This window comes from Myotis myotis, unplaced genomic scaffold (genome assembly GCF_014108235.1).
Source record: "Myotis myotis isolate mMyoMyo1 unplaced genomic scaffold, mMyoMyo1.p scaffold_m19_p_1, whole genome shotgun sequence".
NCBI classification, from domain to species: Eukaryota; Metazoa; Chordata; class Mammalia; order Chiroptera; family Vespertilionidae; genus Myotis; species Myotis myotis.
Window position 1 is genome coordinate 637,347 of NW_023416313.1, and position 26,694 is coordinate 664,040.

Sequence of the window (26,694 nt, forward strand, 5' to 3'; positions counted from 1 at the left end):
GGCGGGGGGGGGGGGGGATGTAACAGCCTGGGCCACAGCCCTGTCCCCCCCCCCCCCCCCCCGTGCTGTCCCCCCGGCCACGCACTGAGGACAGAGCACAGAGATCCTCCAAACCCAGGAGCCGCCTCAGCAGTTAGCCCATCTGGCAACGCAATCAATCAGTTAAAGGCTCTTTTATTTTTGCAATCTCATTCCATACAAAAGCAATAAAACTTAACAACAGTCTTAACAAGAAGTTTACAATTAAAAGTTTGAACAGGAAATCTGTATACATCATCATTTACAGCAATTTTACATGGTGAATGAACTGTGTGGAATGCTCTTTCCAAATCCCTCTGCTGCCGTAACTCCTGGAGTATTACTGGGAGGCCTACCTGGCACTATTTACAAAGACCCAACTTGGACTACGGGACTTAGTAACTTACGACTTTAGTATCTGACTGGTCAGTGCTCTGTGTGCAGGAAAAGCCACCCTGACATATTGACAAAAGGCCAAAAATTAAGTTTCCATAAAGACATTAAAGGGCCCGAAGGTGAGAACACTCAGATACCAGTCCAGGAAGCTGACACGAGACCGGTCCCTGAACACGGTGAAACCCACACCACCACCTACCAGCGGCAGCTTGGCATCTGAAATTCGGTGGAAACCGGTTCCAGTGTGCTTGTCGGGTGAACTGGGGGATGGTGGGGACCAAGCAATTAAGTCTATCATAAGATTGCTTCAAGTTCAATTGTCATTGGGCTTAATTGCATTTACGATTTAAAACACGCAAAATACACTCACTATACATAAGATTGTTTTAAGAATAAGGCAAGAATAACAATTCACCAGGTGATAACTATTAACAGGGGCCTCGTGGCAAACGGGCGACGCAGGCTTGGCTGGCCTCCCCGGCCGGGCAGAGGCCCTGGCTCTGCGGTCCGCGGGCAGGTTAGCTCATGGCCGAGAAGTCTTTCGAGGGCTCAGTTAAACACGCTTCCAAGTCAAACTCGTCCTCCACGTGGCAGTCCAGGTGTGGCACCTTGGTGGGGGTGCCCGAGTACATGTCCTGGGAGACAGAAGCACGTGTCACGCCAGCTCCTCCCACGGGACTGGCGACGGGTGAGCTCACCCCACTGAGCGCAGCCACGCACCTGGAGCGGGGGGCCCCCTGTGTGGGCACCAGAAGCCACCTGCCCTCACCACCTCACACAGCGGTCACACCAGACACTCCGCAAACTCAGAGCTCAGGGAGAGCTGCCTGCACTCCAGCCCCTGGCTGGGGGGGACACAGCCCCTGCCCCAGCCCCGCTCGCCCCGAAGGCAGGGCACTTCCCACCCCGGTGCACTCGGCAGGCGCTGTGTAGTTCAGGAGTGGGCGCGCTCCTCACAGCGCAGAGGGAACGGAGGCTCGACAGCACTGAGCGCTGGCCCCCGCACAGGAGTGAGTGCTGCGTTTGATACAGTTCTGGTTGCATAATGAGGTTTTGCTTTTTTGTTTTTCATTTTAAAACGTTAATGGGCCCTGGCCGGTGCGGACCAGTGGCTGGAGCGTCTGCCTGCAGACTGCAGGTCGCTTCCTGGTGAAGGGCATGTACCTCGGCGGCAGGTCCCCTGGTCCCGTAGGGGCATGTGCGGGAGGCAACCAACTGATGTCTCCCTCCCACTCACTCTAGAAGCCAATGGAAAAAATACCCTCGGATGAGGATAAAAAAAAAAAAAGTTTAATTGGCCCGGCCAGCATGGCTCAGTGGTTGGGCAACGACCTATGAACCAGGAGGTCACGGTTCAATTTCCAGTGAGGGCACAGGCCCGGGATTCGGGCTTGATCCCTACCTGGTGGGGGCATGCAGGAGGCAGCCGATCAATGATGCTCTCTCATCATCAATGTTTCTTATCTCTCCCTCTCCCTTCCTGTCTGAAAATATATTTTTTAAAAACTTCCCTTTAAAAAAAAAGTATAATTGAAAGGTCGTGTGTTCATATGAATTAAAATTGTTAAGAGTTTACAATTTAGGGGGTTTAAACCATTTGAAGCCTAATGTTTATTCCAACTAAACCCAAAATTTTAAATGCATGTTTTTTAAAAAAGTCACCGTCACAGGTGGACAGGCAGGTGAAGTTTCAACGCGGCCTGTACATGTGTCCTGCACACGTGTCCCCTTGATGAAATTCTGAATCAGAAAAGAAAGACCTGCAGTGAGAGGGGCACTGGGGCAGCCGAGGGGCCTGCACACGGCCTGGATCAGGCGGCAGCGCCGCGGTCACGTGTCCTGACCAGTCTGTGCTGGGAGATGCCGTGCCCAGCGGCAAAGCCCCGCCCTGCAGCCACAGGCAGGCGGTCCCGTTGCTCATCGCACTAAGTCCACCGTCTCAGAGCCACCCCTCCCTGATCTCCGCCGGGACCCCTGCTCTCGTCTCCCCGGGCCGACTCCCGCGCGCACCTGCCTCTTCCCTCCCTGGCCCCCAGGCCTGCGCACCGCTCTGTTCTGAGACCGTCAGTGGCAAGTTCACAGCTCGTCCAGACCCTGAACTGGGACGAGGCTGCTCTGTGGCTCCCTAGGAAGGACGCCGCCTGCGAGCCCTCTGCCCTCTGGGTCGCCCTGCCTGACCGGCCGTGCTTCTCTCCCTGGACAATCCCCACGTCTAAGCTTCAAAACCACCTCTAACAGCGGGATTCCTCATGGTGGGAATCTGGGCCCTGGCGCCACTTCTAGCCTCAGAGAGCGTGTGGTGCCCGCGGCCATGGAGCCGGGAGGGCAGGGACCTGCTCACAGGGGTGACAGGGAAGGAGGCAGGAAGGGCAACCCTAGTGCACAGGCCTTGGAACTGGCCGGCCCGAGGACAGGGTGACCTCAGGGGAAGCACGCCCGTTCCACACCACACACCTGTGTGTCCTGGTGTCCCCCTCTTCTCACACTCACTCGGCCAGGCGTTCCGGAGGTGACAGAGGGGCCTGTCACTGGGCAGCTGGCCGGGTGTGCTGGGCCAAGGCAGGGCGTCTGCACGAGCCCTGGCCGGGCGGCTCAGTTGGTTGGAGCGTCGCCCTGATACACTAAGGTTGCAGGTTTGATCCCCAGTCAAGACACATTCAAGAATCAACCAACAAAACCAGAAGAAAAACAAAAAAATTGCTGTTCCTCTCTCTCTCCCTTCCTCTCTCTCTAAAATCAATTAAAAAAAAAAAAGTCAGCAAGAACATGCACCCAACCGGTAACCAGAATCGGATACTGGAAGTTTCTTTTCATCTTGGAATTTTCCTTTTTCAAAAACATGGGATTTTTTTTAAACTAGCAAACGTGCCAAAACCGGTTTGGCTCAGTGGATAGAGCGTCGGCCTGTGGACTGAAAGGTCCCAGGTTCGATTCCGGTCAAGGGCATGTGCCTGGGTTGTGGGCACATCCCCAGTGGGGGATGTGCAGGAGGCAGCTGATCGATGTTTCTCTCTCATCGATGTTTCTAACTCTCTATCTCTCTCTCTGCAAAAAATCAATAAAATATATTTAAAAAAAAAAACAAACAAAAAAACACTAGCAAACGTGGGGGAATCCCCAGGCACGGGCCCTGCCGCAGTGACAGTCAGCCGTCCACACCCACACTCACAGCCATGAGCACGGGCAGCAGCTGTGCCGAAGCCAGACCAGAGGGAACAGGCCTTTACTTTCCAATGGAAACGGGATTAGTCAGACTGAACCAAAAACCTAAATTGCGGCCATTACCTAGGAACGCCGTCAGATCGTCTGCCGGTTATCAGAGAAAGGGGAGGGTGAGGCGCCCCTCTCCAGACATCAGACCCGAACCTCAGTTTACAAGGGGCACCTATGGTCAACGAGTAGCCCGAGCCCCCCGCCGAGACACACGAGGAAAGCTACTTACGAAGCTGTTATCCTGGGAGCTGGCCTGGGACTCGGAGCTGCTTTCTGTGGATTCCGTCTCCATTTCCCCGAGGTCCACGGGTTGTCTGTGGAACCAAACAGGCATCAGCCACCGCTTAGCAAAGCCAGGAGGCCCGAGACGCAGGAACGTCCTCCAGGCTGTTCGCTGAAACCAAAGGCCACCGTCTCGCTGCCCTGAGCGCTGCTGTCAGGGACCCCACGTGCCGCTGAGCCAGTCCGGGGTGCGGCTGCGGCTGCCCCGGCGGAGCTGGGCACACCCCGAGCACCCGTGCAAGCACGAAGGAGCCCAATCGGGGGCGGGGGCAGCGAACACCTGGCAGACCGGACGCCGCCTCGTCGCTAGCTTTGTACTCGTAGAGAACGGGACAACAGTGTTGCCAGGAAAGACCTGTGTGACGTCTGTGAGGCCAAACGTAAAGCTCGCCGGAAACCACCTCCCACACGGCAGCTCCTAGCGAGTCCCCAGCACCTGCAGCCACCGAGGGCCTGCCGGAGGGGGCAGCGCGGCCGGGCCTGAGCCCCTCCTGACGAAGCACAAGCTTAAAACCAACCGGGAAAAGGGAAAACATTTCTGAGTTTAAAAAAAAAAAAAAAAAGACCTACTTTCATAGTTTGGAATAAATTACCCAAATAATTTTTAGAATGTTTATCCTAAAAACAAACGAAAACCCCCATATTTTCGGGTTTTCTAAACTCTGTCTTTCTGGCTACAAAATGTAAATTCAATCCAGGAAGCAGACTCCACCCCCAGAGCCCCCCCCCCCCCCCCCACGCTTTAAGCTGTGCGGATGGAAGCGGGTGTGAAGGGGGACAGCTGGCTGCCACGACCACCTCCTGCCTCGCAGGTGACAGCTGTTCCACTCAGGGCACGAGCAAGCGGCAATGGAGGACGAGAAGGCAATGCACCTACATTTCTTGAAAATCACACCCTTCTTCGGTTGGAGGATCCCAGAAATGCAGGGCCACCTTCCAGAGTTTGATCTGCTGGTCCCAGGAGCGCCGGCTGTACTTCTTGAACTTGTTGGGGGTCTTGGGGTGAATACCGGGCTGGCGAAGGTGCCTGCGGGGAGGGACAGGATCCTGGCACTCAGCACTCACCCTGGCACAGCCCTTCGGTTACCCCGACTCTAAGGTTAGGACTGCTGTGAATTACAGACCCACTGAGCTGCCACAGGAGCACAGGGGTGGCTGTACCACCACCACCTCTGCCTCTGCCGTGCCTCCCCAACCCACGCCCCAAAGTGCGCCCGAATCCTGGTCCTGCGGGGCACCCTGTCCAGAGCATGTCCACGGGAGCAGGCCGTGGGCTGCCCGTCCCCACGGCACTGCTCTGTGTTCAGGAAGACCTTTAGTGTGAGCTTCCCGTCCCCACCGTCCTTAACGACTGCGTCCTGAGACTGCTGTGGGTCTGGGGAACTGAGATGTTTACCACATTCTGACGGTGAACACGTGGTTTTAAACCTCTCTGTGGGCACCAGCCCCTGCTTTACATGAACCAGATTTGCTACCTGCGCATCTCCGTGGCCTGCAGTGCCCGCGTGGCCGGCCCGCGCCCACGCCCGCGGCCTACCTCGGGACCTCTCTGATGTAGCGGTCGTAGGCCATGGTGTTCTTCCCATAGTTGATCTGCTTCTGCCTCCGCATCAGGACGCTCTCGTCCGTCTCCAGGTCGGCGGGCACTGGGCACGGCGCCTCTGAGTCACTGCTGGAGAGGAGGACGCCGGTCCGGAACAAGCCTCCCATCCCTCCCCGCGCAGACAGCACAGGCCACGGACGGAGGCCTCTGGCCTCGGGCTCCCAACCCCATGCGCCCCAGGGCCTCTGTCCCCACGGGAGTGAGCACATCAGACACCACATCCCCATCCCGACTCGCGGTGAAGACGGGCTGCTCGGGGAATGCCCGACACGGCAGCCCCGCCTGCTCGCTCTCTTCTTCGTAGCCAATGGCAGGTCAACTCAGGAAAGAAACACGAATGGCGCTTACCTTCCCAATGGTGACTTCCTTTCTCTTCCGAAATCATTGATGAGGAGTTTTCTTTTGTATCTGGGAGCAGAATAAACGCTGCTGTTTTAAAAAGGCAAAGATGGACCTAACACCTAAAGCTTCCAGAGCGACACAGGACTCCGCCCCCGAGAGGTGCGGTCAGTGGTGAAGCCGGTGAGAGCAGGTGTCTTTCATCATTGGCCCCCCTTGCTCCCCCCCACACACACTCTTTCTATAAGATAAAGGTTATGATAAAGCATGTCAGATCATACAAGTCATGGCTGGCGAATGTGTGGCCCACAGGCTGCATAAGATCCATGAACCACTTGGTCTGGCCCTGCCCAGGCAATAGGGGTGAGTTAGTGAACACAGAGAGGCTGGCTTTAAGCTGATGATGTCATGTGGCCAGAGTGATGTCATTAATGTCCACACGGCCCTTGGCAGGAAAAGGCTCCACCGGAGAGGAAGTGTTTGCAGCTGCCAGAGACACCTGCGGCCTCAAGGCCTCAGCCCAGAACGCAAGCCGGAGGCCAAACAGACGCTACGGTTCAGACTAAGTCGCGAGATCCAAGCACCATAGAGACTGACACCCCCAAACCCTGTGGTCTGAGGAAAGAGGTTGAAATAAGAAGTTTTCTCTCTGCCACCACCTTCCCTGCTGGGGGACCTGCGTGCCCGCTCCTCCCCTGCCTTCTCGGACTTGGAAAGAGGCCAAACAGCCCCTCCTGCTCCTCGGCTCCCAAGGCAGCACCCTCCATCGCAGCGCCCACCATCCCAGCGCCCTCCATCCCAGCGCCCTCCATCCCAGCGCCCTCCATCACAGCGCCCTCCATCACAGCGCCCTCCATCACAGCGCCCACCCACCGACTCCCAGCTTTGCAGACCATCCTGGGGGAGAGAGGGGGGCCCAGTGCCGCCTGGCACTGAAACCAACCACCCCCTCGAGCTACAGGTCCTGCAAGTGCCTAAGCGATGTCCCCAGTCCCTGCCCCTTCCACCAGGTAAGCTCTCGCCCCTCTGCAGCCCAGGCACAGGAGCGGAGCATCACCCGCCCCGGGCACCCGTGTATCCACAGCTGCACTGAGCACACAGCACCCCGGGAATGAGACGTCCCTCCCACTTCCCAGGCTCCATTCCCTCAGGGCCCCGGAAAGACTGGCTGGAGGGATGGCAAACCCTTGTCAAATTCTCAGGCTGCTGGTGTGAGCTGTGCCATCCTCCACGGAGCACAGCGAGCGGACCTCTCACAGCGCCCACCCCCCAGAGTGAGACGGGCTGCGTCACCAGCGGGGCCAGCCTGGGCACTACCACAGCAGCACTGTCACGGCCATCACAGGGTGGCCCCCAACAGAGCAGGACAGCTCTCAGCGACAGGCCTGTGAGGCCACCGAGGAACAAAGAGGCAACCCCTGCCAGCACGGGGCTGCAGACTGTCCCTGGCGAGGGCAGCGGCGAGGGCGCGCTGTGAGCCTGGGTGCAGGGCAAGAGGACACACCGACCAAGTCAACCAGCCTCACGCCACAGCCGACACACCAAGACCCACACACAGAAAGCAAGTCACTCAGAACACTGGGCCCACCTGTCAACACCCCACACACGTTCACGCCCCCCTGAATGGACGACCCCCCCCCTCCCCCCCCCGCCGTGCCAATGCCTTTCCTGCGAGCAGCTGCAACCCACCAGCCCTGCCCCTGCTGGCACCAGGGCCACAGTTCTCATCGGCACCCAGAGCCACAGCCCTCCTTCAACCACCCAGGAGCCGGTTTAACTTGGGCGTTCAGTGGGTCAGACCGCAGGGAGGAGAGGCCCCCAGACACTGGTGAGCGTGGCAGCGAGGGAGAAGCAGTGGTTCCGGCGGCACCACCTGAACCATCGTGAGTCCCGGAAGAGGACACGGCTTGGAGTTTGAGAGAACCTGGACATACAACCATTTGGGGTGCAACTGCAAGGGGTTCAGGCTCCAAGTCAGGGGTCCTCTCTGAGCTCTGGCCATTCATGGCTGTTGCCTGACAGGTGTCAGTCAAGAGCACCCCTCCTGCCTGGGGCTGGGCGGGACAGGCCGGGCACATCACGGTGGCCCTCTGCAGTCCAGCCGAGGTCGGGGGACAGCCACTAAGACAGGGGTCCTCACCCCTCAGTGAGCAGAGTCACCCGAGGCCCCACCCGGAGTCCCTGCCGACAGCCGGCGGGGGGCGGGGGGCGGGGGGGAGGGGGGGCTGAGAATCGGCATTTCTACCGGGCTCCCAGCAGCTGCTCACCAGCTGGCCAGAGACCAGCCTTTTAAGTACCGCGGCTCTAACCGAACCCCGAACCCCGGCTGGCCCTCCACAGTGGCCCGAGCACGTACCTTGCGATTTCTTTGTTCACCCTGGTCCTCATCTCATCCTCCTCCACGGCGCTGGCCCAGTCTGCACACCGAGGCCGGGGCCTCGGGGCCTCGGGGGTGGTGAAGCTGCAGGAGATGGACATGCACGTTGGAACCCGACACTTTCCGTTTCCTTTCCGATCGGCACAGGAAACGGCCGGGTATGTGGAGACCCAAGGGAAGGGCTTCTGGGAATCTGCCTGACATTCCCTAGCTCCCTGGGCCTGGGCCATTGGCTCAGTAACGTTCCTGTGCACCCACCACGTGCCAGGCTGGCTAAACCCTGAGGACAGAGGCTGGGGGGGGCGGGGGGGGGGCGGGAGGCAGACCAGGTCAGCGAGGGTCCATCAGCAGAGAAGGGGGCCTAATACACCCACTCTTTTACTTGCAAACCGAGCTAATTTTTTTCAAACAACACACTGAACGCTGAGTGGAGTGGCCAGCACCATAAAGCTCCTCAGCAGACAGCGGCTGCTGCTCACTTCCAGGCGCACAACGGCTCAGGCGAAGTCACACCCTCGCTGAAGGCGGGGGAGGGGGTGAGGACGGCACTGGGGCCCTTGCTGCTCCGGGGAGTCGAGGGCAGAGGCTCCCCAGAGCCGGGGAGGAGCTCAGCTCAGCGGGACTCGGGGAAGCTTCTGTCGGGTCGGCGATACGGAGCCACCAGGCTCGCTGCCAGCAGCCCTGGCGGTGGGAGGCGCTGGTCCCCACAGATTAGATGCGGCCCCTCCTCTGGTGCCAAAACCAGGCTCAGCAAAGGCGTCCCCCCCCCCCGCCCCCCCCTCAGACGCCAGCCAGTCCCACGCTCTGAAGACGCAGTAACGCGGTCGCCCCTTCACCCCATCAGACCGGGTTTCCAGAGCGAACTCCAGAGTCTGAGAGGCTGGCGGGGCGCGAACGCAAACCCACGGCCCAAAAGCTAAGCCGAGTGCGCGCCGAGCCACCGACAGAACCAAACGCAGGCGCGGCTGAGGCTGGACGGAGCCCGCAGCCCAGAGGCGGGCAGGTCCGGGCTGCGGCCCCGCAGGCTCCTGCGGCTCGTGGAGGGGAGGGTGGGGGGCAGAGACTTCCTCTCGGGCCTGAGCCCTTCCTAGACTCGGCAGGTTCCGCCCAGCCTCCTCCCGCCCTGGGACGAGCACCGGTGGGGAAAGGGCCCGAGGATACAGCCTGTGCCACTCAGACACCCACCCACCGGCGGCTCCCGAGGCGCAGCGGCCCGCCCAGGTGCCCCGGGGCGGGGAGCCGGTAAGGCGCCGTGTGGCTGAGCTAGGGGGCGCCCCGGGGGGCAGAGCCCGTCTCCCGGCTGAGCGGGCCCCTGGGGCTGGGAGCTGGGAGCGGGATCTCCGTGGTGCGGCTCGGTCCGTCTCTGCCTCCAGCCCCGGCGGCGGGAGCCGCTCTGCACTCACTCCCCCCTCCCCGCGCCGGCGGCGGTCCCGGCCTCCTGGTCGTCCACACGGGCTACTGCCGGCCTTGCGCCCCCGACCCCATCGCCTCCCCACAGCTCCCAGCCCGCCGGGAGCTTCCGGGGCCCGACGCCTGCCCGGGCCGGGCGCTCCCATCCTCTCCATGTCGGCAGAGAGCCGGACCCGCTAGGACCGACGCCTCTGCCCCGCTCATGAGCGGGCAGTGGGAGCCCAGCCCCCGAACCCCTCCGCTCCGTCTCCCAGCACCGCCTCCCCCGCGCCCAGCGCAGCCCCCACCCCGGACCACAGCGACGGCCCCAGCCCCCTGCCGCCGCCTTCCCACGGGGCCCCGGGCAGCCAGGCCTCGCCTCCGGGCCCTGGTCCCCCGGAGAGGACGGCGGACCCTGCAGGAGCCCGGGCGGGCGGGGTCCCCATGGGGACGGAGCCAGCTGCACGGATCCGAGGAGCCCGTGGGGGCCCGCCCCGTCCCCCGCCCCGCGCGCAGGGCCCACCTGTCGGGTCGGCGGGGCTCCGCCGGCTTCACGGGGCCCTCGGCGTCCTCCGCCGCCCGGTGCCGGCCGTCGGCTCTGCGCTTGCGCCCCAGGCTCCATCTCGCGGGGGGAGGCGGGCTGCGGGCGAGAGGCCGCGTCAGGCGGGCGGGCCGGGCCGCGACTCCCGCGCCCGCACCCCCGCCTCGCACCCCCGCCCGGCCTCACCTGGCGTCGCGGTCGCGGCGGCTCCGGTACGTGGGGGGGGTTCGTGGGCTGCAGGCCATGGCGAGGCGGCGACCAGCGCGTCGTGTCCCGCGGCGCAGACCGATGGCGCGCCCCGCCCCCAACCGCCTTTATTCGCCCGCGCGCCCCGCCCCGCCCCGCCCGCGCCGTCCCGCCGGCGGGCGAAACCATCGGGCCGCGGGGGGAGCCCGCCCGGACGCGCGCCGCGCAGGCGGCCCAGGACCGCGGGAGCCGCCGAACCGCCGCCCGGACGCCGCGGGGCGGGAGCGCGCCCGGCACCGTTCCCCCCCGCGCGCTGGTGCCCGGGCCCTCGACGCTGATTGGACGCGCCTGGCGGGGGAGGGGCGGGGCGGGAGATTCGGACGCGGTGCGCGCAGGGACCGGGGCTCGGCCCTCCCATTGGTCCCCGCCTGGGCGGGGCCGTCCCCGATTGGCCGCGCCCGGCCGCGTTCTCCGCGCTGGCGGGAACCGAACCCGGAAGCGGCGGCCGCGGCCACGGCGCACCGCCCGTTCTCCCCGTCGTCGGCTGGGTTTGCGGAAGCCGCGGAGCCACGACCGCCGCCCGCTTCCCCCGGTTCCGCCGCCGCCGGGCTCGCTCCTTCCGCGCCAGCCCCGCCCACCCGCCAGCAGGGCCCGGGCGGACGAGAAGCAGCCGTTCAGGACGCGGGAGCCGGGCCCGCCTCTCGTGTTTGGCTTTTCCACTGACTGATTTTAAGGAGGGAGAGGGCGAGAGGACCCCGATGTGTGCCCCTGGCCGATGCGCCCCCCGGTGGCTGGTGCCCGGGCTGGGGATCCGCCCGGCAGCCTGGGTGGCGGGCGCGGCTCTAACCAGCCGGCAGCCCGGCCCGGCTCCCGTGCTTTACAGGGGCTCGTACGGACCATTTCCCTAAAAGCGTTCTGGGTGCAGCAGCAACATGGCGCTTGGCCCCCGGGAGCCGGGGCCGCAGCCCCACGGGTCACGGGCGGCGGAAGCACGGGATGGAGAGGCCCTGCCTGCCGACCTCGGCCCCTGGGGCGCCGGCCGCAGCCCCCTCGACCACAACGCGCCCGGGACCCCCGGGAATGGGCCTCTGAAACCCGCACCCAGCTGGGGAGTCAGGGGGAGGTTCTTACAGCACCTGCTGCTGTTTTTAAGATGGCTTCTCCACCTGCTCCCAAGGCTTGAATATCGGGGGTAAATACTTCCCTTAGAGAAAGTGCGTTTAACTTCAGGCTAATATTTTATTAAGCACTGTATCACTTGGCTACAATAGACTCATCTTTATGAAATTAACTTTCTTTTGTAGTAAAACCCTCCCTGGGCAGCATCTGAAATTCCAGGCCAAGGCTGGGCGTGGTCCTGGCTGCCTCCTCTACCTTCACCTGCTGAGCACCCCAAGGCCCACAAGTTCTCTGCTCCCCAGTCCCCTGGGTTCGGCGTGGCCTTGGGTGAGGTGGGCCAGCTGGGTCCATTATCCCTGCTAGATGACCAATTTTAGGGGGTTTCGGGTCACGAGTCTGAGGCTCCAGCAGCCATGCCTCCCAGAGCTGGGTCCTGGCACTGCCCTTTTGCCACCCCACCAGGAACTGGTAAGACACCCTCAGTGCCTTGCCCACGGGCATGTCCCCTTCTGAGCCAGGTGGGCCTGTGGGGCTGGGCCCAGTCCTGTGCTTGCGTTCTGACAAGTCTGTGTGGATGTGGGATGCCACTGTGGTGCTTGGTCTTCAGCTCAATGCCTCCCTCCAGGAAGCTAAGGTGTGGCTCTTCCCTGGACCTGGGGGCAGCAGAAGGCACATAGGTAATGACCCTCCGGGGGGGAGTGGCGCCAGGAGCACACAGCTGAGGGAAAGGTGACAGAGCAGCCAGTCTGGTGCCCAGCTCCTCATGGGAAGTCCAGGGTCAACGTGGGCAGGAGTGGTACTTCCTGGTGGCATCCAGGGGCAGCCACCAGAAAGCCCCAGGTGGTGCCTCACCTGGGGTGGCAGCTAGGTCTCCCCTCCACTGTCAGGCTCTGCCCCAGGTCCTCTGAGCAGCCTCCATGGGGCCAGCAGCAGGACTAACCACAGCCTGTCCGGATGAATCTGGGTCTGGTGTGTAACCACGGGGCAGGTGGGCTCCACAGAATTAAGGCAAGTGGCCCAGCTGAGGCCACCTGGGACACTCCAGGGTCTCCCAGACGGCTCAGGGGCCCAGAATACTCAGGAGATGGGCCCAGGCCGTGTTCTGTGACCTTGCCCACCCGTACCCAGAGGAGTGGGGAATGCAGGCAGAGCCCCGAGACCCGTCCCACAGCCCTGCCCGCACCTCACAGAGCAGCTCTACACAAGCCCCGTCCTCGTGCAGCTGGGAAAGCAGCCCCCGGCTGCGCCCTCGCCCTGGCCCGGCCCGCTCAGCGCACGGCGCACACGTCCAGGATGCAGAAGCGCGCCCGGCAGGTGGGGCAGGGCACGCGGCTGGCCAGCCAGGTGTCGGGGCGCTGCGGGTCCTGGCGGCTGGCGAACCACTTGCCCATGCAGGTGAGACACCACATGGGGCGGCAGTAGCACTGCTGGCACTCGCCCTCCGCCGCCTCCTGGCAGGTCTTCACCAGCTTCACGCTGGCGCGTGTCTGCATGCAGCCGATGCATGCCTCCAGCTCCTGCGGGAGGTGCCAGGCGGTTACAGGAGCCCGGCGGACTCCCAGCGGGGCTACCCACCCCCACCACAGGACTGGCCCCTGGGGACCCACCTGGCTGCTGGGGACCGAGTAGGCTGGGTTCACCTCCACCAGGGAGGCAAAGGTCTCCAGGAACAGGTCGCCCAGGCTCTGGCGGATGACCACGTTGGCCGCGCTGCGGATGGGCGCCCGGAGCTTCTCACACAGCTCGCCATACTCTGTGGAGTTCAGCCTGCACGAGGAGGGGGCTGCTGGGCTAAGGCCACTGGACACAGGCCCCTCTGTAGGGCAGGACCCTATGCCCAGGCAGCCTGGCCAGAACCCTGGGGCAGGCATCAGGGAGGCCCAGGCTGCACCCTGAGGGCAACCGGGGCGCTCACAACCAAACAGAACATGGAGGCTCGGGCCTAGGCCAGCTGCCGATGAAAACGAGCAAAGACAGCCCTGAGCCCCGAGCCCCCACAGGACACAGGGAGGATCGCAGCTGAGGGAGGGTCCCAGCAGGCTGGCCATGGCCTCAGCTTCAGAGGTGCGGCCACCACGCTTCTGTCCTGTCCCATCCCAAACAGCCCAGAGGGCTCCCCGAGAAGTGGCAGAAGGCAGCTCAGAGGACAGCACGGACAAAGGAAGTGGGGGTACTGTGGGGAAACAAGGGGAACGGGGCCAGGGTGGGTTGCGGGGCCTCAATCGAGTCACACTCATCGCCTCCCAGGACCCAAAGACGAGACCCGGTGCCAGCTGGGCACAGGCCTCGGTGGACCCAGCCCCGCCCCGCACCCTACCGGATGTCGAAGGCCTGCACGGCAGGAATGGTGCTGGCCACGCGGATGGTGAGGAGCTGCACGGGCAGGTTCGAGTCCGGCGAGAGCTCGTGCTGCTGCGACTCCGTCACGGTCAGGTGCACGTCCTGCTGCTGGGCCACGTGCACACGGTACGTGGTCACCTTCATCACCCACGTGTCTGTCACGATCACACGGGCACCCGGGGCCCCTGTGGCGAACTTGTCGATCCGCCGGAACTCAGTGTTGACAGAGGAAGCGACAGCCTGCCAGCCCGACTGTGGGAGGGCATAGAGGGCCAGGGTGCGGGCCAGCGGGTGGCGGGCCCACCGGTCGCGGGACCAGTAGTAGATCAGGGTCCAGGAGATGGTGGGCAGGGTCACGGCCAGGAGGAGGAAGAGCCGCCAGGCCTCGGGGGCCTGGCTTGGGGAGTAGAGCCGCTTTTCCGAGGCTGCAAAGCACATGCCCACGTAGTAGCCTGCAGGGGACGGAGCGGCCTCAGTAGAGGTCGGACTGCCAGGCCCTCATCCTCCCCTGGCGGTGCCCACTGAGGGTCACAGTGCTGTCCCTTCACCTCCCAGGGGGCCACTCCTCTCGTCCCAGCCCTGGGCCTGGCCCTCTGCCCTGGTCAGTGCCCCAGGCTGAGTGGGTCTCTCCCACCCACAGCTGGCCCAGCTCAGCCCTTGCCCACGGCAGTGACACCATGGGCAAGAGACAAGTGTTTTTAACTTGTCACTGTAGCTTTACGTGCGTGAGTCATGAAGAAAACTAGCAAAACCCAGAAAGGCAGAAACACATACAAGGATCTGGTGTCCCCCAACATGGAGCTGCCCACCGGCCCGCCCCTGGGCCTCCTGACCCCCGAGGAGCAGATCAGAGCATGGCCCACCCTAGCTGGACTCTCACGTGCCAGACAGTAAGCAAAGGATGGGGGCACGCCACAACCTGGGAGCCAGTGCCCCGCTCAGGCGGGCCCGACTGGGGCCAACCTGCAGGTTGAAATGAATGAAGTAGGCGGCGAAGGTGTGCAGTGGCTGGTCTGAGATTGCAAAATTAACAGTAAAGACTGGCTGTTGGTCAAGTCACTACATCTCAGGACAATCTGTTGTGTTGCAATAGATATCATGTCAATAAAGTTTCAAAGCTTTTGAAAACGAATAAAATGAAAACAAAGCCCTGTGTCTGGCCACAAGATAGGCTTCCCCACATTGGTAAGTTGCCAAGCAGGAGAGGGGTTTGGGTGAAAAGGTGAAGAGGCGGGGTAGGAAGTACGCAGCCCAGCGGATAATATCCATAGTGTCTTCACTGGGTATGGCGCCAGGCGGGTGGGCTTACGGGGAAAACACTTCCTAAGTTACATAAACGTCTTGCCATAGGCTGTACCCTTGGGGCTAATCTTGTAAACCAACTGCAATTGAAAGATGAAAGGCTATGAAGACAGGCTCCACCAAGTCCCCCAGGCGTGGCCTCCTGGGGTCACTCTGACCCTGAGCTCTGGCTCCCACAGGCAGCCCCCTGCACGCCCACGCCCACGCCCACCAGGCCGCTGCTTCCAGCTGCGAGTTGGCAACCCCTCCCTGGTCCAGGCTGCAGGCGCGGTGGTCCAGCCCCTGCGGCCCCAGCCCTGGGTCTGCCCGCCCCCCCTACCCTTCAGAGACCCTCTACTCAGAACCCCACCCTTCAGCCGGCCGGACCCAGGGGCTGGCAGACTCGCTCCCAGAGACCAGCTGGCACCTGGGTGGCGGCCCAGCACAGCCCGAGTGTCCCGGCCACACACAGGCTTTCCATCTCTGCACCTGTGTCCACCCCCCCCCCCACCCGCCATGATGTCACCCATCTCCGCCGGCCCGTCCCACACCCACTGCCCGAGGCCTGGGCCAAGACCCCTCGTCCCCCGTTGGAATCCGCTAACTCGGGCTCCTCTCCTGGAACTGCCGTCCAAGGACCGCTCCCCACCCGCCCCAGCGGTCGAGCACCCTCCCCAGCGGGGTGAGCATCCTCCCCAGGGCTCGCAGCCCGCGTTCTGCCGCCTGCAACCGACCAGCTGCCGCCAGCGCGGAACGCACGGGCGGTTGGCCCACCGCCGCGGGCCTCGGGGCAACCGGGGCTCCCGGAACCGCCCCCCCTCGGCTCTTTCTCAGAGGGAGATGTCCCCGCGGCCCCGCACCGATGGGCCCGGAGCTGGGGAGGGGAGGGGCGGGGCGCGGGCCTCACCCAGCGGCAGCAGCGAGTGGCACAGCAGCGTGGCGGCCGTGCGGCGCTGATGGTAGCGCACGAAGGCGGCGTCTTCGCTGCCCAGCCAGCCGGACAGCAGGTTCTGCACCGTGAGCCCGGCCGAGTGGAACTCGGTGGGCGTGAACACGAAGCACACGGCCAGCACCAGGTAGGCCAGCGTGAAGGTGACCTCGGGGCTGTCCATCGCGCCGCCGCCGCCGCCCAGACCCGCGGCGAGGCACCCCCCACCCCACCGCACTGGAAAGGCCGAGCGTCCGGGTCCGTAGGGGCCGGGCGGCGCGGGGTGGTCTGGGAGATGGAGTCCACCACGGCGGCGCGGGGTGCTCTGGGAGATGGAGTCCACCACGACGGCGCGGGGTGCTCTGGGAGATGGAGTCTCCGCGGAGCCCCGCGCCCGGCCAGAAGCCGTGAACTGCCCCCAGTCATCGCGAGGGTTGGGCTCCTCAAGACCCGCCGGAGGGCGGCGCTGCGCCTAGTCCCGTTTCACAGCTGGGGAAACGGAGGCCCGCGAGCGGCCCTCAGTCCCTAGCCTTTCTGCGCCCGCGGTCCCGGGTGGGCGGAGGGCCCACAGCCACCGCCAGTCCGCGAGCAGCCCTGCCCGCTTCCCGTGTCCGGCGAGCGCCGGCTTCCAAGCGCCGGCCCCTCGCCCCGGAAGCACACCCGCAGCGCGTTGAGGGCGTGGCTGGACGGCGCGCCCTCCTATTGGTCGCTGGTGCTCGGGCGTCCTCCCCGACCTCGCGCTGATTGGCTGCACTCAACAACCGTCGGTATTTGAATCGGCGGCGGGCGGCCGGGCTCCGGGACTGGCGCCTCCTGTTCCGTCCTCGGCTCTGCGCGTCGGCCGGCAGGTAAGGCGTCTGCCCACGGCGGGGCGGGCTCCGCGCCAGCCTCGGCCCCTCCGGCACCAGGTGGGCGCCGGCCGAGCCCAGCCCTCCCGCGAGCCGCCCTCCCGCGGCTCCTCCGCCCGCCAGGCCCCTCCCCCGGAGCCGGCCTCCCTGCCTCCCCGGCTCCTCGGTCGTCGTCCCGGGCGGTTCGTCCGTCGAACAGCCCCCTCGCTCCCCGGGACCTCGTCCGGCCCCCACCCCCGCCCCGCGCTGCCGCCTGCGAGGTCGCGTCCCCGCAGCCCACCCCCCTCCGACTCCCGCCCCTCCTGGGCGGCCTCAGTGGGAGCGCACCCCCCACCCGCCGGCTCCACCTGCACCCGCAGCCACACCTGCGCCCGCGGGCAAGAGAAGCCGGGCTGAGCCCGACGGCGGCCGTGCTGCCCCTGCCCCGGCCGGGCCCTGCCCGGTCGCACCCGGTTGCCAAGGCCAAACCCGCGAGTCACCCGGGCTCATCTTCCCCGCTTCCGGTGCCCGCCGGCCGCCCTGGCCTTGCCCTTCAGCCACACGCCCCCGCCCAGCGCGGCTGCTCCTCGGGTGTCACGTCGGTGACCATCGCGGGGCCGCGGGAGGGAGGGCGGACTGCGCCCGGATGGGGAAGCTCCGGGCTCCCCGGGAAGGCCTGGCAGCCCCGCCTCCTGCTGTTTCCTGCGGGCAGGGCTCTGTCTCCCCAGGTTCCTCCCAGGCCGGCGCTCAGGCCCCTGACTGCCCCCCCCCCCCCCCAGTCCGGGGAGAGCCTGGTTCCTCCCTGTGGTGAAGGCCCTTCCGGCGCGCGGCCCCAGCCCCCGGGCGGTCCCCGCAGGAGGCGCCTCCGACACCACCGCCCGCCTGTGCAGGATGAGTCTGCTGCTCCCCGGTGACGAGAACGCCGCCGCTGACAGCCGGGCAGAAAGCTGCGGCTTCCTGTCGGCACCCCCCGACCTCAGCGGCAGGTCCCCGGTCCTCCGCCCGTCCCAGAAGGAGAATGTGCCGCCCAGGAGCACAGCCAGGGCCACGAAGGCGAGTGCCTGCCCGCTGCCCGCCCCGTCCCTGTCCCTCCTGCCCCGAGACAAGCCTGAGCAGGCCTCTCCCTCCGCCCTCCCCCCAGGTGACCTTCCAGACGCCCCTGCGGGACCCGCACACGCACAGGATCCTGACGCCCAGCATGAGCGGCCGGCTGGAGGCTGGCTGTGCTCCCGGCGGCGGGGCGGGCGGAGAAAGCTCCCCTGGCGGCTGGGCCCGGAAAGAGAAGTAAGTGCGGCGCTCGGAGAGTCTGGTGGCCGCGGCAGGAGGCCGTGTGCTGCCCGTCGCCTCGTTGGGCCTCTCTGGGTCTGCGCTGAGCTGGGCAGTGCCCAGAGCCCTTGCCGGTCCTCTGCCTCCGTGGAGTGCCTGCCCACGCCTCTGCGGCTTCGCCTGCTTTTCCTGCATCCACGGGCCTCCCCTTGCGGGCAGTCGGCCGGGTTCTTCAGCCAAGCCGTGGAGGCGCAGGCAGATGGCCGGTTCAGAGGCTTGTCTGGGGCCTGGTCCGATCGGGGTAAGCCCCGCCTGCCCCCGGAGCGCCGCGGCCTCGCAGGTGGTGGGTGTTGGGCGTGGCTGGTGGTCTGCCTGTTTGAACCCGAGGACCCCGCTGGCGGCCCTTCTCCCGAATTTGGCTGAACTGACCCACCTGGGCCGCCAGGGACCCTCCGACTCCAGAGTGGGCAGGGGCCTCAGGCACGTTTTGCTTCTGACTTTTGCTGACTTAAGCTGTTTAAAACTTGCTCTTTCCCTTAAGCAGTTTCAGAGGTACAGAGAAAGGGTTCCAGCAAAATGTCCCCGCTAGACCCTTCCGCCACCTTGCTCAAAGCATCCTTAGGCCGTGTGCCCGTTCCCTGTGGAAGCTTCTGGAACCTGAATCTTTCTCTCCCCAGGTTTCCTTGTTACTTTGCAAAGTCACTTTGTATTTTCTTTTTGAAATTTAACTGGAACAGACTAGAGGGACTCGGATGCTGTTCTGTTAGCGCAGTGACGGCGAACCTGCTGAACGCGGCGTGCCAGCGTTTGAAAAACCCTAACTTAACCCTGGTGCCGTGTCACGTACAGAAACATTTTGATATTTGCAACCATAGTAAAACAAAGACTTATATTTTTGATATTTATTTTATATATTTAAATGCCATTTAACAAAGAAAAATCAACCAAAGAAATGAGTTCACGTGTCACCTCTGACAGCGTGTCACAGGTTCGCCATCGCTGGGTTACAGCCACGCCGAGAAGGAAGGGAAGCCCGCTGCTCAGACGCCGCCCCCGGCACCGAGTGACCTACGGGGACACATGCTGTGGAAGTTTAGCCTGAGGACGGGGTTCCCAGAACGTCCTTTTTTTCTGTCTTTAGCTGATACTTTCAATGTAGACAAAAACCTCCTTAAAAAGCCAGCGGGCTCAGTAGTGTTGACCGAGTCTGTTTTTAAAAGCCAACAGCTCACCAAGGAAGTGGACGCCAAACCCACTGATGAGATTCTACAGAAACCTGCAGTGGCTGCCGCCCACCCCGCTCCGGAAGATGCGAGGCCAGCCTCTGAAGATGGGCATCCCTGCCGGCCTGCCTCCACGCCCCAGGCTCCCCCGGATCCCTCAAGCTGTCCCCAGGCCCCTGCGAGTCTTGAAAACCAGTTCCCATCTCCACAAGGAACGTCTGATGGCCCTGGGCAAGGCTTGGAGGAAAACGATAGTTCTTACTCCCTGGAGAAAACCCTTGCACCCACCTCTGAAGTTCTAGAAGATCCTCCCAGGATCGCATCCCCAGACAGAACAGAGGACCCTCACAGAGCCCCAGGAGAGAGCTCCAACGGACCCCCTGCCTCCTCAGTCGAGACCCCCTCGCCCTCTGCTGCTCACCCCCCAGTCGCCCTCGGAGAAGACCCTGCCACAGACCTGCCTGGGGCCCGGGCCAGCCCTGAGGACACTGCTGGTCCTGAGAGCACGGCTCCGGCCCGTCCTCCGGAGACTGGAGGGGCAACGGCCCCTGGTCCTCAGGACGAGGAGACCAGTGGCCACATGGCCGGCTCTGGGGGCAAGGGGCCTGTCAGGCTAGAGTTTGACTTTTCGGATGAGGCTCCCAGCAAAAGGCCACGCCCACCAAGGAAACTGGGGAGGAGACCCGCGGCGAGGCCGGAAGCGCCCTCTGAGGAGGCAGGCGAGGGTCCTGTTCCTCCTCCCCGGGGGTCTTACAGCCTGGACTGGGACAAGCTGGAAGACCCCAACTTCAACCCGTTCGCAGGCCAGGGAGAGCCCTGTCCGCCAGAACGCCCCCAGGGCAGGCCAGCGGGGCCGGGGGCTGCAGGGGACTCACCCCTGAGCCAGTAAGTGAGGGTGGTGGAGTCGGGGTGGCTGCTCAGTGATACGTGCGGGAGGACCTGGGGCCAGAAAGGCACTTGCTTGCCCAAAGAGGGGCCTTGGCAGGGGGCTGGTGTGGAGGAGCTGGAAGGGCAGGGCCAGGCCATGTGAGCTCCCCTCCGTGGAAGATGCTAGAGAAGATGCGGTCCCCCGGCCCCTGTGCCTGTGGGTCCTCATGCTGCGGGCTGCTCTGGGGGGGCTGCTCAGTGGCCCCCAGTGTCAGGTCCTAGCTTAGCTGGGCCCGGTGCTCACATGCACGCAGAGCCCTGACCACCCCCGCTGCCCCAGTCCTGGTACTTCCCCGTGAGGCCGCCCTCCTGCCGCTCAGCCTCTTGACCGGTTTTCTGGTAAAAGGGACGAATGAATCTCGGGGTCACCGCCACTGAGTCGAGAAGCCCTCGGAGCTCCCACCTGCTTCCCAGTCCTCCTGCGAAGCTCAGTTCTCTCGGGAGGGTGGGTGGGCCCCGTCGGCCGCCACCTTAGCCCTGGGCCTGGCTTTCTGGGTGAGGGTGCGCAGGGCAGGACCGGGGGTGAGGGGTGCAGGCCCTGTTGACCCGTCTCTCCAGGCAGGTGCCTCCGGCCCCCACAGATGGCACGCCTGTGATGCAGACCACAGCGGGGACCTCGGGACCAGTGGGCGAGGTACGGAGGGTGTGCCCAGGCGGGAGCACGCCTTCCCACGGTCACCGGTGTTCCCACGTCCTCGCAGAGCAGAGGGAGCCCGTGGGGACCAGGCGGACACACCACTGCCCCGCCCCTACCCCCACCCCCTCTTCTTGACAAGACGGGGGAGGCGAGGCCCCACCCAGGACCCGCGACTTCTCGAGGTGCTCGAACTGAGCCCCCAGGTGACCTTGCTCTTCCGTCCAGGAGGGAACCGCGCCTCCTCCAGAGCCGGTGGCTGCCCCCAGCCGTCCGGGCCCTGAGCCCACAGCCTCTGCTGCCGACCCAGCGGCCCCCGCTCTGCAGCGGCCCGAGCCTGCCTGGGACCCGAGGGAGGAGCACTTCCAGGACGCAGCTGAGGGTGCGTAGTCCCCGGGCATCACTGTGGGTTTGCCTCTGAGCGCGTGTGGAGAGGCGTTTGCAGGCAGCTGGTCCCTCGCTGAGCCAGGTCCTCAGGGCCTCCCGGGAGGTTCCTTGAGGCAGGAGATGGGCTGCAGCCTCACTGAGCGCAGCAGCACAGGTGCGCACGCGCCGTGACCGTCCCAGTGTGGACACCTGGGCCTCGAGGCCCCTGGAGAAACGGTTGGGCCCGAGACCCCACGGGGATGAGAGGAAGAGCCCAAGCCTCGGACGTGGTGCGCGTGCGGCTAAGCTGCCCGTCCCACAGGGGTGGGTGGTCTGAGCGGAGGTGCCCCAGCGAGACCGCACCACTGAGTTGCTTTAAAAGACGTGAGGCTGCTCGACCCCTTCCAGCTCCTTAAAAACCGTAGGCGCAAAGGAGATAGGAAGTGGGGGGACGAGCATGCGTGCTCTGCAGGGGCGCCGGGAGCCTGGGAGGGACTGCTGGGGCAGGCCCGCCACCCCAGGGGAGCCCAGCCCGTCTGGGGGGGGGGGGTGAGTTTAGCTTCTCGCTGAGCACGTCGTCAGGTTGGCTGTGTTGCAGCGTGAATGACCTGCGTGTGGACAGAGCTCGTTATTCGCTCCCGGTGGGTGGGCTTCCGTGTGGTTCCCCTTCAGCTGCGTGAGTGCGTGCACGCGTGGGGGTGTGCGTCCGGGTTCCCTGTCTTTCAGGTGTAAGTACTGCTCCCACGTACCTGTCTAACGCCCTGAGGGACTGGGCTTTCCCACAGGGTCTGAACCGTCTCCTCCCCAGGGGCGGCGGGTCCCCCTGTCTGGCTGCGTGGTCTCGCCTCCCGGCGGGGGGGGCGGGCAGCAGGTCTGGGGGTGGGGCCTGCGCTCCTGGTGACGATGGTGCGCGCCTTCCCCTGGTGCTGGTCAGACCCTCCGCCTGCTCAGTGCCTGGCTCTGAGGTTCTGGGGTTTTCTGAGAGGGTCCCGGCCAGACACTGGCGTGCAGAAATGCCCTCCTGGGGCTCTTCCCACGTCTGGACGGCGCGTGGACGCACCGGCAGGAACTTTGAGTCCGTTTCCGTGTTTCCTTTTGCTCTTGTGTCGTTGGTGTCCGGCCGACGAACTCATTGCCAAAGCCGGTCGTGAAGACGGACCCTCACGCTTCCTTCTGGGGGTTTTATAGTTTAGCTCGTGTATGTAGGTCTCTGCCTCGTTTCCAGTTACTTGTATGTGTGGCATGAGGCACCCTTCGTTTTTTAAGCAAATGTTATGTTATTAGGGACCAGAGGACTCGTCTGGGGTAGTTTAAACCGTGGTTCTCAGCTGGACCGTTTCGCCCGGGGGACCTTTTGGTTGTCACCCCTGGGGTCGCTTCCCAACACCCAGTATGCACAGCACGGCCCCACCGGCAGTCTGGCTGGGGGACGGGGGGGGGGGGGCGGTGCAGCTGGGTGCTGGCAGTGTGAGTGGGGGCTCCGGGGACGCCCCTGCAGTGCGGGAGCTGCCGGCTGGCTTTGCTTGGAGGGGGAAGCACAGTCCGCCGTGCGGGGCGCTGGCAGCGGCGGCACTGACTGCTCCCTCAGTTCTAGGCATGGGGGTCGACGTGGACTACCTGGAGCAGTTCGGGACATCCCAGGTGAGCCCCGCACCTGCCTTTCCTGAGGGTGAGGCTCAGGGGGGGCTTCCCTAGAGCAGCTGCCACCCCTCGGCCGCCTGGACGGTGCTGTCTGGGCCTCTTCCTGCAGCGCTTTTCTTAGCCACGCCCGTGGTCCCCGCTGAGTCCTATCCCGGTCCCCAGAGCCGCTCAAGACCACGCACGGGGGTCAGCCCCCAGGAGGCGTCTGTGCAGAGAGCACTCGGGCCCTTTGGTCGCCTCACCCTGGGGGTTGCTGTCTGTCAGGATGAGGGGGCCCTGTTGACGCCCCCCCCTTCAGTTTAAGGAGTCCGCCCTGAGGAAGCAGTCCTTGTACCTCAAGTTCGACCCGCTCCTGAAGGGCAGCCCTGAGCGGCCTGCGCCTGCGGCCCCCGAGCCCAGCAGGTAGGCCGGCCTCTGCGGGGGCTCAGTGCGCGGTGATCAGAGACCTCAGGCGGAGGCTTCACGACTCGGCTCCTGAGCGTCTGGCTCTGAGCTGGCGCCCCCGGCTGCAGGAGGGCGGTGCCCCCCGAGAGTGGCTTTGAAAGGCAGCGTCGGGAGGTGTGACCCGCGTGTGCCTCTGCTTTCAGTGTGCAGGGCGCCGAGGCACCTTCCCCGGGGGCCCCACCCGAGGCCCCGCTGGTGGACCTGGACTTCCCGGCAGCGCCGGCCCTGCCTGTGAGTGCTTCTCTCTTGGTCGTGTAAAGGGTGCGTTTAGGTCGGGGATCTGAAGGGTCAGAGGTCAGTGGGCAGGGGGGCCACGGGCCCCTGCTTGTCTCTGGTCTCTGCGGTCCTGGAGCCTCCTGACCACAGGGCAGCTGGATGGGAGAGGAGCTTGGGCCCAGCCGGTCTCTGTCGCCCACAGGTGCCCCCACCTCCCTGTGTGCTCAGGCCCGGCGGCCCCCTGGTGGACGTGCTGCAGTACAGCCAGAGGGACCTGGACGCAGCGGTGAGGGCGAGGCCTGGGAGGGTGGGACCCCAGGTGTCCACTCACTCAGCCGGCCACCGCCCAGCTGGCACACGCTCCAGGCTGCGCCTCACTGCCCACAGCCCCTGCCCTGCTCTGAGCTGCCTCTAGTGTGGTGTTGTCTGCCACCACCCCTCCCCCTCCCAAGCTGCTCCCCAGCCTGGCCTTTAGCAAGAGGCGTCCCCAGCCCACACCCCACACACAGGCGTGGGACCCCCGGAACACACCTGCCCACGAAGGGGAGCTTGATGGGCTCACACCCCAGGGGGACCTGGGCTCTCAGTGGGCACCTGCTGGCCACCTGGTGATGTTCCCGCCTCCTGTGCAGGTGGAGGCGGCGCAGAAGGAGGTCCTGCAGCTGAGGAGCCAGTGTGAGGAGCTGCGCCAGAAAAACCTGGAGATGGGGTGAGGCCTGCGGGGGGACCTGGGGTGGGGTGAGGCCTGCGGGGCTGGCGAAGCTGGAGTGGGGGCGTGGCCCGCCACGGCACTCATGCATCTGCTCCTCCCACAGGAAGGTCATGGACGGGTACGAGAGCTTCATGTACCAGGCGATGGGTAAGTGTGCGGCCCCCAAGCTCCCCTTTCTAGCAGCAGTTCCCCCCTCGGTGCCGCAGCCCCAGCGGAGAGCAGCCAAGGCCAGTGCGGAAGCAGCTGGGGTCCAGGCGACCGGGTCAGGCTGTAGCGCTGGTGCTCACGGTTCCCAAATTGGCCAGAACCCGAGCCAGCAGCTGGGACCACAGGGAACGGGTAGGGTCCTCCCACGGCGTGTCCAGCTTCACTCTCTGGGCATCGGCTCTGGGTGTGTCTGGGCTGGGGGTGGGAGCACCCTGCCTCTCCCCAGGCCAGGGACTCAGGTTCCAGAGGCCCCAACTGTGGGGACAGGTGTCACCGCGGCTCTGCTGTCGGGCCCTGGGTTCCTGTCCGCCCCTTGGGTTCCGGGACTGGTATTGAGAAGTGCTGTGCTCGGGGCACTTGGGCCCCAGGTCCGGGGGGTGGGGGGGCTGGTCACCTTCCTCCGGCAGGACCTCCGCGTGCTGCGGCTGACGCTGCCCCTCGCCTCCGTCCCACCATCCCTGTTCTGTCGCTCATGTGGAGACTCCCCCCCACCCCGTGTGCTTTTCCCTTTCCAAGAGGAGGCTCAGAAACAGCAGGAACTTGCCAAAGCCGAGATCCAGAAGGTTCTGAAAGAAAAGGAGCAGCTGAGCTCAGATCTGAGCTCCATGGAGAAGTCCTTCTCCGACCTCTTCAAGCGGTTTGAGAAGCAGAAGGAGGTGATCGAGGGCTACCGGACGGTAGGTGGGCTCTGCCCTGTGAGCCGCCTTGTCCTGCTCGGTCCCCAGCCCGTCGGGCAGGAGCTGCCGCCCACGCGTCCTGGTCCCTTGAACGCGGCACCTGGCTCAGCCTTGCTGTGCGCTGGGCGGTGCGGCCAGTCTCACCAGTGGGTCGGGCTAGGGTGGGGGTGCTGTCGGCCTGGGGGGCCTGGGCAGGTGAGCAGAGGAGCTGGAGGCACAGCCTGGGCAGGACCATGCGGGCCAGCGGATGCCCTGGTGACTGGGCACCAAGGAGCCAGCACTGCCTTCGGAGGAGGCCTGGCCAGGTCCACCTCGGCCCCCAGCTGGGCACGTGCAGGAGTCGGGGGCACAGAGCTGCGGGCGAGGGAAGCGCTGGTGCTGGACAGGCTCGGGGCCGGGAGGCAACGACGGCCACAGGGGTCAGCACAGGCCTGGCGTCCAGGGAGAGGGGGCCTGGCGCGGCTCCACGCCCTTTCTCGTCCGAGCTGCCGCCAGGTGGACTTCCGGGGGCCTGGCCGGGGCCTCGTACACCTGACCCAGAGCAGCCAACGGGCAGCAGCAACGCCCCTCCCCCTCACAGAATGAGGAGTCGCTGAAGAAGTGCGTGGAGGACTACATCGTCCGGGTCCAGAAGGAAGGCCAGCGGTACCAGGCGCTGAAGGCCCACGCGGAGGAGAAGCTCCGGCTGTGAGTCCGGGACGCCCGGGCCGTGGGTGATGGGGGAGGCGGGAGGCTGAGCCCGCTCTCCATGTGCAGGGCCAGCGAGGAGATCGCCCAGGTCCGGAGCAAGGCCCAGGCGGAGGCGCTGGCCTTCCAGGCGAGCCTGAGGAAGGAGCAGATGCGAGTCCAGTCGCTGGAGAAGGCCGTGGAGCAGAAGGTGGGCCAGGCCTGCGGCCCGGGAGCGGGAGGGACGAGCCCCGTGGTTGGGACCTGCCCTCCCGCCCCGTGGCCTGCTGGCTCCCACGCTGGGCCATTGTCCTCTTCCCGAACTCCTCTTCGCCTGGTGGGCCCCGCTGCCACCTCTGAGCACTGGGAGATGGAGGGCTTGGCCTTCCTCTTTCAGACGAAAGAGAACGACGAGCTGACCAGGATCTGTGACGACCTCATTTCCAAGATGGAGAAGATCTGACCTGGGGGTCCCCGCCCTCCTGCCTGCCTGTCTGTCTGTCAGGTTTCATGTTCTTTCTCCTCTCCTAACCTCAGCTCGTGTTTAAACTATGACTATTTTAGGAGCAAGACTAAATAAAATGTGAGTTTAGCACTGAAGTTGCTCTATCTTGATTAAAGCAAGGTTTCCAGCTTTGGCCGGACCCTCCACGGCCCCTGTGCCTCCGGCCCCTCTGCTCGCACCTCAGGCTGCCAGGCGGGCACACAGCCTGCTGGGTCTGCCTCCAACCACAGGTCAGAGTCCAATGGACCAAAGTTTATTTATTTTTTAAGATATTTTTATTGATTTCAGAGAGGAAGGAAGAGAGAGAGAAGCATCAATGATGAGAGAGAACCATTGATCAGCTGCCTCCTGCAGGCCCCCTACTGGGGATC

The 26,694-nt window shown here is 64.5% G+C and overlaps 3 protein-coding genes across 9 annotated transcripts; 1 reads left to right on the plus strand and 2 right to left on the minus strand.

Annotated features, from left to right (window-relative positions):
• Positions 1 to 157: 157 nt before the first annotated feature.
• Positions 158 to 10,490, minus strand: LOC118665348 (stem-loop binding protein). 3 transcript variants are annotated; one of them, XM_036326766.1, is made up of 8 exons: positions 10,345 to 10,490; positions 10,141 to 10,257; positions 8,208 to 8,312; positions 5,861 to 5,920; positions 5,447 to 5,578; positions 4,787 to 4,936; positions 3,857 to 3,941; positions 158 to 1,049 (listed from the first exon to the last, which is right to left on the minus strand). In XM_036326766.1, the coding sequence occupies exons 1-8, from the start codon at positions 10,401 to 10,403 to the stop codon at positions 933 to 935; spliced, it is 825 nt and encodes a 274-aa protein (XP_036182659.1). In that variant the 5' UTR covers positions 10,404 to 10,490; the 3' UTR covers positions 158 to 932. The 3 variants fall into 3 exon arrangements, with proteins under 3 accessions (XP_036182659.1, XP_036182649.1, XP_036182670.1); XM_036326756.1 differs by having other exon boundaries at positions 5,447 to 5,581; XM_036326777.1 differs by lacking the exon at positions 10,141 to 10,257 and having other exon boundaries at positions 5,447 to 5,581; positions 10,345 to 10,456.
• On the minus strand, positions 8,204 to 16,315 carry TMEM129 (transmembrane protein 129, E3 ubiquitin ligase). 3 transcript variants are annotated; one of them, XR_004970628.1, is made up of 5 exons: positions 15,992 to 16,315; positions 13,781 to 14,255; positions 13,071 to 13,230; positions 12,647 to 12,980; positions 8,204 to 8,312 (listed from the first exon to the last, which is right to left on the minus strand). XR_004970628.1 is itself a non-coding variant. In XM_036326735.1 (4 exons), exons 1-4 carry the CDS (start codon positions 16,194 to 16,196, stop codon positions 12,732 to 12,734), a joined length of 1,089 nt encoding a protein of 362 aa, XP_036182628.1. In that variant the 5' UTR covers positions 16,197 to 16,315; the 3' UTR covers positions 11,564 to 12,731. The 3 variants fall into 3 exon arrangements, 1 of the variants encoding a protein (XP_036182628.1); XR_004970627.1 differs by lacking the exon at positions 8,204 to 8,312 and adding an exon at positions 11,564 to 12,116; XM_036326735.1 differs by lacking the exon at positions 8,204 to 8,312 and having other exon boundaries at positions 11,564 to 12,980.
• Positions 16,316 to 16,759: 444 nt separating this feature from the next.
• TACC3 (transforming acidic coiled-coil containing protein 3) lies at positions 16,760 to 26,418 on the plus strand. 3 transcript variants are annotated; one of them, XM_036326722.1, is made up of 15 exons: positions 17,217 to 17,892; positions 17,981 to 18,123; positions 19,326 to 20,213; positions 20,814 to 20,889; positions 21,118 to 21,271; positions 22,844 to 22,896; positions 23,195 to 23,298; positions 23,484 to 23,571; positions 23,759 to 23,842; positions 24,189 to 24,265; positions 24,372 to 24,415; positions 24,992 to 25,152; positions 25,733 to 25,839; positions 25,909 to 26,029; positions 26,216 to 26,418. In XM_036326722.1, exons 1-15 carry the CDS (start codon positions 17,731 to 17,733, stop codon positions 26,279 to 26,281), a joined length of 2,328 nt encoding a protein of 775 aa, XP_036182615.1. In that variant the 5' UTR covers positions 17,217 to 17,730; the 3' UTR covers positions 26,282 to 26,418. The 3 variants fall into 3 exon arrangements, 1 of the variants encoding a protein (XP_036182615.1); XR_004970625.1 differs by lacking the exon at positions 26,216 to 26,418 and adding an exon at positions 16,760 to 16,860 and having other exon boundaries at positions 17,730 to 17,892; positions 24,992 to 25,839; positions 25,909 to 25,951; XR_004970626.1 differs by lacking the exon at positions 26,216 to 26,418 and adding an exon at positions 16,795 to 16,860 and having other exon boundaries at positions 17,696 to 17,892; positions 24,992 to 25,839; positions 25,909 to 25,951.
• Positions 26,419 to 26,694: the final 276 nt, after the last annotated feature.